Genomic DNA, 10,523 nt, shown 5'->3' with positions numbered 1-10,523 from the left:
AGATAAAGCAAATAAGTTGACAAGAAAAAGAGAAACGGAGTCGAAGTAAGGCAATGGGGGACTAGGCAGTTTTCCCTCGGTCTGCCCCCAAAGCTCCAAACGCAGGTGCTTCCAGGGAACAATTGGGCATTTTTTCACAGTGAAGCAGGCCAGCGGGGGGCACGGCCACTTGAGAGCATTCTGAGTCGAAACTGGTCTGAGCCCTTCCTCAGACCCAGCTGCTTGTGTCTTCTTTGGAATGTGGGCTCTAATCCTCAATTTACTTTTTTTTTTCTTTTCAGGTGAGCCAGAAGCAAGAATTTTTGTAATGCAAAATCTCCCAAACGTCTAAGTAGCTGTTTAGACATAGAGAACCCAAACACGAAGCTCAAATGAAACATGACAGCTGACTGAAATCGGCACATGGGTGGCCTGCAGGTGTCTGCCAGACTAAATTGTGTGACATATGAAAGAAAAGTAATCCCTGCTGTGGTGAGATGGCCTTGCCTTGTGCCATTCTTGAGGCAAACAGCTTTGGGTCATGCTGGGTGGAGAATGAGTAGGTATTACTACCTTCCAACTCCTGGAGGCTTCCTGCCTCCTCCTCCCACTGCTATGCATAGAGTTGGGGAAACTTGGACAGTGGGGAGTCCTCAGAACTCTTCCTGAGAGGGCAAGGGGCAATTTTACTGGAGTGTGGGGTGGGGAACCAGAGAGAAGGTTTTGAGGGGAACTGCCACAGCAGGACTGGGGAAAGGCAAGGAGGAGAAGGACGGAGACCCACGCGTTGGGACACCATATGTCTGAGGGACTCTGGCGGGGTTACTGTACGCTCTCCCTATCAGCCACCACCCCCTCTGTGTGACCAGAGTCAAAGGAAATAGGAAATAGTTGTGCAAAGGTACAAGTCCTAGCCCGACTGCCCCATCCCATCTGTCTCTCCTGGAAACAAAGCTGCATATAAGCTCCCGCCACAGCTTCCTGTGAGCTTAGGGTGGGCAAGGTTGGCCAGGAGGTCCCTGTGAAGGGTCAGTAGCCACCCGCTTTGTTGGGATAGAGCCAGACTGGGATCCTGGGGGAAGCAGCTCTCAACTTGGTGCAGCGCCGTGTGGAGTCACCTGTGGTTTAGGGCAGCTACTGAGAGGAGGGTGGACTGTCAAGGACTCCCCATGCCCCAGAGAGATGGTGAGCTCGGTCCTCCAATGCACCTCCTCTGCAGGGGAGCAAGCTACAGTCCAGTGGGAGGACGGACGGTGAGGGGACTGCTGTGCCTGGGTTCAGCAAGGTGCCATTGTTCTGAGTAAACTACTTCCCAAATGCAAGGTGGAGCATCTCCTAACTTCTGAGTGCCCCACAGACCCATCGCCCACAGAAATGGCTTATGTGGTGTAGGGAAAATGGACCGGGACGTTCGGGTCCGAGATTGGCTGCACCTGAGTCCTCTGGGAGCCGTGAGAAGGCCGCCCCAGCGCCGTGTTGTGGAGGGCAGTGCTTAGTGTGCTTGGGCTGAGGGCTGGGACTCTGCTTTGCAGGCGTGGCATGGACTCCCTGAAATAAGTGTCTGAGGTGTAAATTGGCTCCTGCTTAAGTCTTGAGTCAAAATACCTTTCTCGGGAACCTGCCCTCCATCTGGCTCCTTTGACGGTTGCCCCGTCTTTTGTGGCCAGAGCCGGGGACAGCAGTGTGGATGCTGTCAGGAGCCCAGCTTTTCTCGGGGCCTTCCCTTCTCCCACGTGCCCCACTCCCCACAGCTCTTTCTGTATTCTCACTCCCTTCCTCGGTCTTTCTTCTTAGAATTCCTCCTTCCTCAGTGTGCCTGGCCTCTGGCCCCTACAGGAGCATAGACCCTCCCTCCCAGTGACCCTTTAGCCTCTCCCAGATGCCTGCCTACCCACTTTGTCTCCTCCCCCTGCTCTGGACCTCTGGTAAGCTTCTTTGTGGCCCCCTCTACTCAACGTATTCTCTCTGTTTTCCTCTAAGCCCCAAGAGCTCACTCTCCCCCTCTGTTCCACTTCACCTCCTCCCAGTTGGACATCCTCCCCCCAAAGACCTCTCCACTTCTGGCCCTCCCCATCTCTTTCCTGAACCATCACCTCCTCCCTGTTCCCTTCCCCACAGCCCAGCCTCCTAGTTCCCTCTCCTCCCCCTGCCTGGACCACACCAGCTAAGTCCTATTCCATTTTTAGATGACCGATTATGAGACTAGCTGAACTTTATTCACAGCCTGAATCTACAGCTGTCCCTTCCTTTCGTGCCCCGTCCACTAAACACACCCAATCCTTCCAACGCGAGAAAGTCCTTGCACACAACTCGTCGTGCCCACATACGATTGTATTTTTCAGAACAAAACAACAGTTACGCCGGCAAAGGTGTCTGGCGAAAGTGTCGGATCGACAGGGACCCTCACGCTTCCAGTACACTGCAAAGCAACTTTATTCTGCATGTCCACGAAGCATACGTTCGTCTCCACCCGTGTGTCCAAGTTCGCCCTAAGGCTTAGGACTTTTTCACCAGATCATAGACATAGATATGGAAGTCGTCGTCAAACTTGATGAAGTACACAGAGGGTTTGGCTTCCACTTGGTGGATGACCATGCCAATCCGCTTGGAGCCGTCTTCTTTGGTATACTCCACGTGTTTCCCTATCAGGCCATCTACGACTCCTCCTGGCTCCCTCTCCGCTGGAGGAGACTCGCTGAACTCTGGCATGATACGGAGGTCTCCTTCCTTATAATCATCTAGAAGCTGGTACATGTACAGGACGGGATCTTTCTCATAGGTGATGTAAAACCAGGCTTTCATGATCGGGGCTTGGGCTAAGACCATCCCCCTCCACTCATCCTTGGAACCATGCTCACCCTCAAACATGTGTTCCACGGCTTTGCCGATTATGGCACTTGCGAGGCTTGCATCACTGACCTGAGACGATGCCACCCTGTCGGAAAGAACTTTAAGGGACAGAACTCTTTCATCTCTGTGAAGTTCCAGGCCATAGACACAGTCGATGCCATCATATTTCACCAGGTAAAGAGAGGGGTTTATAGGCACCTGGTCCAGAACGGTTCCTTTCCACTGCGTGATGGGCTCGTCGCCTTCCTTCCATCCGTGTGAAATTCTGCAGCCCACAATGCTCCTGCGGGGCTGAGACGAAGGTCTGCCCCTCTGTTTCTTCTGGAATGTCTTTCTCCTCGTCACGTTTGCCGCCCCAGCGGCCCGGCCCGCAGGTGTCCGGGGCTGCTGCCCTTCGGCTTCCTGTGCGTTGGGGGTCTTCATGCCTGCAGGAGGGGCGAGGGCACAAGAGGGGGTAAGAGGGCACTCGGCATGCCACGGGGAGAAGTTCTCGGGACAGCGACGTCGCTACGAAGCTCGCGCTGCCGGCACCTGGATTTTCCCCGTGAGCGAGCGTGGCAGCGGAGCTGGAGATGCTGGCCGCTCGCTCGCAAGGGCTCTGCCCCCAGGTGCCTTTAGGCTGCGGTGAGGGGCAGCGGCGGCGACAGTGGCGCTGGCTGGGCTCCGGAACTCTGCAAGAGCCGGCGCGCTGCCTCCTTGTTCAAAGCCCGCTGCCCCCGCCGCCCTCGCTGAGTGCCGTGCACGGCGCCCGCCCCTCGCCGGCTCCGACCCGCAGGCGCTCGCTGTCCTCCGGGTCGGAACGCGCCAGCCTGCTGCCCACACGCCCCCTGCCAGCCCCAGTCGCTTTCCCGGCACCCGGCACCCGGCGCCGTCGCTTCAATTCCTCGCCCGCCCCCTAACGCCACCCGCTTTCCCTATAGCCCATCGCACTTTCGCACCCCAGCCGGGGCTGGGAGCCCGCCTCCCCCGCTCACCCCCGCGGGCGTCCGTCCCATCTCCCTTGTCCATCCCGGCGCCCACCGATGGCCTCGGCCTACCTGGCGTCTACCGGCCGGGATCGCGGGCCTCACGTGCCCAGACCGGACACCTCGCCGCAGCCTTCGCCGTGAGCCTGTGTGGAAGGAGGACTAGCGGGCGCCGAGCCGGGCGCCTGCACGAGCCGGGAGGGGAGGATGCGCGGATGCGCGGGCGAGGAGCGCGCTAGCAGGGCGGCGGGGCAGGCGAGGAGGATGGCGGCTGCGTCTCCAGCACCGGGCTCGCGGGCCCTCTGCCTCCCTGTCGGCGGCAGCGGCCCCTCTGCCACATCGGGCTCCCACCAGCAGCTACTGCAGCAGCAGTCTCCTCCCTCTTTCCGTAGCGCAGCTTCCTGCCAGGAGAAAGGCCTCCCCTTCCTGCCAAACATTGCGTGCCCCCCGCCCCCAACTCTCAAGCCCACCACTGCCTTTGACATGGGAGGTATTCCTTGTCTCCTGCCCGCCTCTTTCCAAAATCAGGAGCAGCTGTGCCCACAATTCTGCTTCTCCTTTCTCCCCATATCAGGTCCTTTGGCTCCTGTACTCACCTCTGCCTTCACACTCTCAATGCCCCTGCCCATCTGCTTTCCATCTTCAAGGAATTCATTCGTTTCTTTTTAGTGCCCTTATGTGGTTATTCTTTACACATAAATCTGTCTTACCTGTCATTTGCAAAGATTTGGGATAGGAAGAGAGAAGTGTGCTAATTCTCAGTCTGCCGTTTTGACCCAATCTCTAGACTGGTCATTCTTGGAGTTTACTTCTTAAAGATTACCCCTGCCTTTCTCTTTTCCCTAGTCTATTGCAAATGATTTATTTGCACAATGTTATCACTGTGTAAATTTCAGAAATTTTCTATGAAAAAATTAATCAACTGCAATTTCTGCTCCCATTCTTCTGGAGTCACTGCAAAATATTAATTATCATTTCTTTTGCCATTTTTTTCTAAGCTCTTACAAAACTGGGATCATTTTGCATATACAGTTTTATGAGCTGCTCTTTCTCACAATAAACATTTTCTCTTGACATTAGATTTTTTAAAAACATTAATTCCCTTAATCAGCAAATACTTCTTGAGCACCTATTCCATATCTGGCAGTTGGTCTATAAAACTCAATTTTACAGTGACCACAACTTAACTTTTCTCTCATTATTGAACATTTGGGAAAATATATCTATTTAATAACTGGTAATGTGATCTATTTACCAGAAAGTAAAGCTTAGGAAAAAATTACTTTATAAGGAACAATTAGGTAAAACGACAGTTTTATAATCAGTGGAGAAATATTGGGTGTTCTTTAAGGAATGCTACAAATATTTTTTAAATATTTGGGGGAAATTTTTACACTAAATTTATTCCCAAATCAATATTTGATTTATTAAAATTTTAAACTCAGCAAAATAAAACTAAAGAGAAAGGAAATGAATAAACCCAAAACCCAGTAAACTGAATGTTTAATACTTACAGTATCTGAATCTGGTGATGGGGTGCATCTTGATATGTAAGCTTAAAACAATGAAATAATTCCTCAGAGGAAAAATAAAATCAGTAAAAAAATTGATTCAACAAAATATGGAATAACTTTAAAATATTAATGTCATTGAGCATGAGGAAAGAGCTTTACATACATACATGCACAGAGTCCTGATTTAAATGAAAATTCATACGATTTTTTATGGAAAGCAATTTGCAGATACACTTTAGTTCATGTAAGAGTTTATTTAGTTCTGGTTAACCCTTATTCCTGGGATATCACCTTTGGAGTCCCAGCGAGAGGTGAAGAAGGTTTACCAGGGCTCCAGACTCCAATTTCTGTATCCTTAGCTTCAACGGGAACTCATAACTTCTCCTGAACTTCTAAGCCTTTCAGCAGTTCCCTTCCACAATAGGTAAACTTCCCCAGTGGAAAAAAAACATCCAACACTTTGACTGTTTATCTCTTGTACCTGTTCTCCTTCATACTTTGGCTGGGTAATTATTTCCTATCTTCTTGGTTTTCAGATGACTTTCAGTAGATTTATTTTAACTATTTCTTCCAGCTTTTATTGTTTCTTTAATGAGAAAGTTCTTTTGAATTACTTAGTCTCTTATCACTAATTTGAAACCCTATATTTTATTATAAAATATATGTGTTCAACTATTTCTAATAGCTACAAACTAGAAACCACCCAAATTTTCATCAATGGTAGACTGAATATGTTATGGTATATTCATACAATGGAATATCATACAGGACTGAGAATGAGCAAGTTACAACGACATGCCACGACATGAATGAATTTCACAAATATGTTGAAAAAAAAGAAGACAACAAAAGGACACATCGTTTTCTACGCAATTTATTTAAATTTCAAAAAATAGTCAAACCGATCTATTATTGGCTTAAAAGTTAAAATAGCAGTTATTTTTGCAAAACTGTTTTCCAAATGGATGGAAATAATTCACATTCCATTAGCAATTGATGAAAGAATACTTCTGTGGAGACATTTTTGAAGGTGTATATATGGCCAGAAGGGTTTATATAGAAAATGAGCAGCAAAAGGTGTTGAATTGCAACATTATTTAGTATTGCAGCCTAGCATCCAATCACACTTCTGGTAATAGTGTCCCCATTTTCCTTCTGTGAATAAGCTAAGTCTGACCTTTTAGAGCACTGAAATACCGTTAAAAAGATTGTTTTAGGACTAAGCCCCCAACCTAGTCAAAGCCAACGAGACACAATGATATTTTGCATAAGCTCTCGAAGCTCTTGAATATGAGGTAGATGGTCTTTTTCAATGGACATGAGGGAACCTGAGAAGATGTGAGATTCAGGCTGCTCTATTCACCTTACCATCATCTGGAGACTGAGGATGAGAGCAGCGCAGAGAAGAGATCAGAGCCAAGCTAAGCAAAAGGGGGAGACTGTTGTTCTAGTGACACATTTTGTACCTGTAGGTGGTCATGGTCACTAACTTCCCAATATTCATTCCACTCTAAAAGGTTACTATAAGCTAATCATGGTTATGTCATTCTCCCTGTGACTGGTTTAGTATTTGACATATGATCTAATCCTGGCCAATTAAACATGATAATGTGTCTACTGGGTGACTTGTAACAAATCTATTTACTCTCAAGAAAGAGAAACAGGAAATGATGTTTCTTTTTCTTATTTAGGATAATGCTATGTTTGTGTATGACTCTTGGAATCTCTGTAACCAGCCTGAGGGCAAAACAAGCAGAATGAAGGTAACAAAAGAGGGAATGGAAATACTCTGAGCCCTTTGATCATTTAACTTAGCTTCTGATTATATCATTCCCTGAGTCCTAGTTTTGACTCCAAATAAACAAGGTAAGAAATTTCTTTATAGTTAAAGCAACTTGAATCTGGGTTTTCTATTACTTGCAATCTAAAATATCTTAAATGGCAAAGTATCTATTTAGTAAATGCGTGCGTATACGTGCTTAATACATAAAGATACATACATACACACATAAAAATAAGCTTTATGTAGGGTTAAGAATAAGTAAAGTTTGAAGATAGATGTTAAATTAAAAATTAGGAAAATATTAACATCTAACAACAGTATTTGTTGAATAACTTATGGTGGCATTCATTTATTTACATAAATTATAATGTATACAATTTACATATGCAAATTAGCAATTTATGTACATATCAATATAATCAAATTTTTAAAAATAATTCAAAACCTATTTTTCCAGAAAAGCAAACAAACTGAAAAAAATCAATTTCTTAAATATTCTTAGTGAACTAGAGTTTTAACTTTTGCTTGATACGTGAAAATAAGTTTTAACTAGCTGCTAGATATTCATTCGTAAATCACTGACTTTTTTCACACGCAAGGGTGTGGAGGACAAAATATAAGGGCAGTCAATACCAGCCAATAGGCACACACAGGCCACTTCTCATGACATTACTTCAGAAATGAGCAATGGATTGAAAGTCCTCCAATCACAGCCATCTGTTTGCCATGGTTTTGTAGCACTGGCCTTGCATACATTTTGTATATTTTCCATGAAGTCCATGTCAACATTGTTCTTATGATATACATGAAAACTTAAAGAGAGTAATTAAATTCTAAGGTATATGATATTGTCAGATATAGTTGAGCTTTGAAGGACCACAAACCATTGTAATAGCTAAGATTTTTTTTTATCTCCCAGACAAGGATCAATTTTCTCTCCCTTGTGGGCAATATCATCCTGGTTGAAAATGCATGATCTAGGGCTTTCAGTGTAAAGCAAGAAGATTAGACGGTATATCAACTGTAATAGAAAGCCTTTGGGGAGTTTTAAGCAAGAGGATGATATAATCTCATTTATATTTTTAAAAGATTACGCTTACTATTATATGGAAAGGCAAGGAGACCTTAGTTCCCAACACCCAATTTAATAATGCTTAAGGCTTTATTTTCTTTTCTAAATTCTGCAGTTACTGGGACAACATCCTTCTCTCTCCATGCTACAAAAGCATCAGGTCATATGCTTACTGCTTTTTTCAGTTCTCTCTTCATTGTTGGTCTCTGGGGATTTTACTCATATTCTTGAAAGCTTAGCTATACATTTAAAAGGAGGATTGTCATATTTTATCTGAGATTTTAAAGTGATTTTAGTGAAAGAGTGTTCCTCTATCCACATTTTACTCTCTTTTAAGCCAGTAGGTTTATTAGTGACTCCTGTGGTCAACCAGTGGTATTGTTCTCTCTTTTCATGATGGAGACAAGATTATAGGGGAGTCAGAGGAGTCATGCCCACACTTGATGAGGCCCTCCTTCAATCTACCATTGCTTCTTTAATGAGTGAGCTAGGAAATTCATGGTTTATCTCAGAAGCCTCTTGAAATGATTTTTTAAAGGACATTAAAGCCGTCCTGAAAATATTGATCCCTTAAACTATAACCCATTGCAAATTTTGCTCAAGATGTTATGCAAATATTAACTGCACAAAGTTAAGAAGTGGTAGACGAAATGGGTGAAGGGAGTCAAAATGTGCAAACTTCCAGTTGTAAAATAACTAAGTCCTGAGGATGTAAAGTACAGCATGATGACTATGGTTAATAATACCGTGCTGTATATTTGAAAGTTGTTAAGAGAGTAAATCTTAAAAGTTCTCATTGTGAGGAAAAAATTTAGAACTATGTGTGGTGATGGATTTTAACTAGACTTATTCTAATTATTTCACAACATATACAAATACCAAATCATTTTGCTGTACATATGAAGCTAATATATCATATGCCAATTATATACCGCAATAAAATTATTTTAAAGAGATATAATTTTTGTTTCTCCTACAAAGTAATATGTATAGTGGTTGTGAAATAGGATCCTCATTCCACTGGTTTCATATCTCCAAGTGACGTCTCTAATTGATGAATTTGAGAGGAATTGAACATGTGAGAAACTTTTTGAGTTGTCTCTTGAATTTATCTCTCTTAGGCAATTTAATTTATTCTCAAAGAGAGAGTAAGCTTTGTGGGTCAGGGGCGTCTGTCCCTATCTGGGAGGCCTGCAGTTATCTAGCTCTGCCTATGGCTGTGTGAAGTATGAGGAAGTCCTTGTGGCCTCATAACAAAGGATGTCCTCCTAATCCAGTTTTTATGAATTGTAAAGGAGATATTTTAACCTCAATTTGCGTGACTATTGTGCCTGTCTCTCAAATGGTTACAAAACTTGCAAAGAGAAAAAAGATTTTATTTATTAGCCCTCTGAATCCTCAACTAAAATATTATTTTGAGCTGTGGCACAATTTCAATCTGGAAGAGAAGGTATACATACCCATTACAAATATGCCAGGACCAAGCACTACTTTTATTAAGAAAAATACAGGACGAGGATTCCTATCTCTAAGATAGGAAAGGAGACTTTTAGCATTCCAAATTAGCACTTTGCAATTGTTACTAGTAATGATCTGGAGGAAAAGGTTGGAAGATTCTGACCTTTCATACTAATGCATGCACAAACCAAGACTGATTGACTATGTAATCACATCACTAATAACTAATCATTAATACCATACCCACCTCCATTTTAACTCACTTATACTTAGAAAGGAGAACGTGGACTGGATTGTGACCTAGACAATGAACTTGAACACTTCTACGTTAGTATAGGCATCTGTCCTTTACCCAGACAGGGAACAATTTCAAAGCCGGTCTGAATCATGCCTCCTTTTGAACAGCCGATTACTTTAAATCCTGTACTAACTGTCTTAAATCCATGGAAAACTCTGTTTAGGGTATCTGCCTCCCATTATTATGATGGCATCTTTTAGTTCTCACCTGGTTTTAATAGAAAGTTCGAATATTCTGAGGCTGTGAAGCTAACAGTAAAAATTTATAGACATTTTATCAGTTTCTCATGCTCTAGTAGGAGACTTCATCGTCATTATACACCCAAACAAAGGCAGTGTGAGAGCCCAAATCCTTCATCTGTTTTTTCCCTTGGAAGGTTCTGTGGTTCAACGATATCACAAAATGCACTGTTGTCATCAATAGCCCCTGTATTTCTCTTCAAATAGATATCTCGTCTAAGGTCAAATCATGGAGCTCTGCTTCAAAATACAGCCAGAATTCAAACAATTCCCATCACAACTACGACCACCAGACTGGATTACACACCATTATCTGCTACGTACATTATTAAATAGTACCAAAGTGAAATGACTTTTTCCATCCT

At 44.2% G+C, this 10,523-nt stretch overlaps 1 protein-coding gene across 1 annotated transcript; it reads right to left on the bottom strand.

Annotated features, from left to right (window-relative positions):
- Positions 1-2,173: 2,173 nt before the first annotated feature.
- LOC120599631 (spindlin-2) lies at positions 2,174-3,959 on the bottom strand. Its single transcript, XM_039858709.1, has 2 exons — positions 3,867-3,959; positions 2,174-3,254 (listed from the first exon to the last, which is right to left on the bottom strand). Exon 2 carries the CDS (start codon positions 3,250-3,252, stop codon positions 2,476-2,478), a length of 777 nt encoding a protein of 258 aa, XP_039714643.1. The 5' UTR covers positions 3,253-3,254; positions 3,867-3,959; the 3' UTR covers positions 2,174-2,475.
- Positions 3,960-10,523: the final 6,564 nt, after the last annotated feature.

Source organism: Pteropus medius, unplaced genomic scaffold (assembly GCF_902729225.1).
Source record: "Pteropus medius unplaced genomic scaffold, Ma_sr-lr_union100, whole genome shotgun sequence".
NCBI lineage: Eukaryota > Metazoa > Chordata > Mammalia > Chiroptera > Pteropodidae > Pteropus > Pteropus medius.
This window is presented reverse-complemented; position numbering and strand designations above follow the sequence as displayed.

Coding starts and splice junctions, on each gene's coding strand:
- LOC120599631 (XM_039858709.1), bottom strand. CDS start 3,252: ATGAAGACCCCCAACGCACAGGAAGCCGAAGGGCAGCAGCCCCGGACA.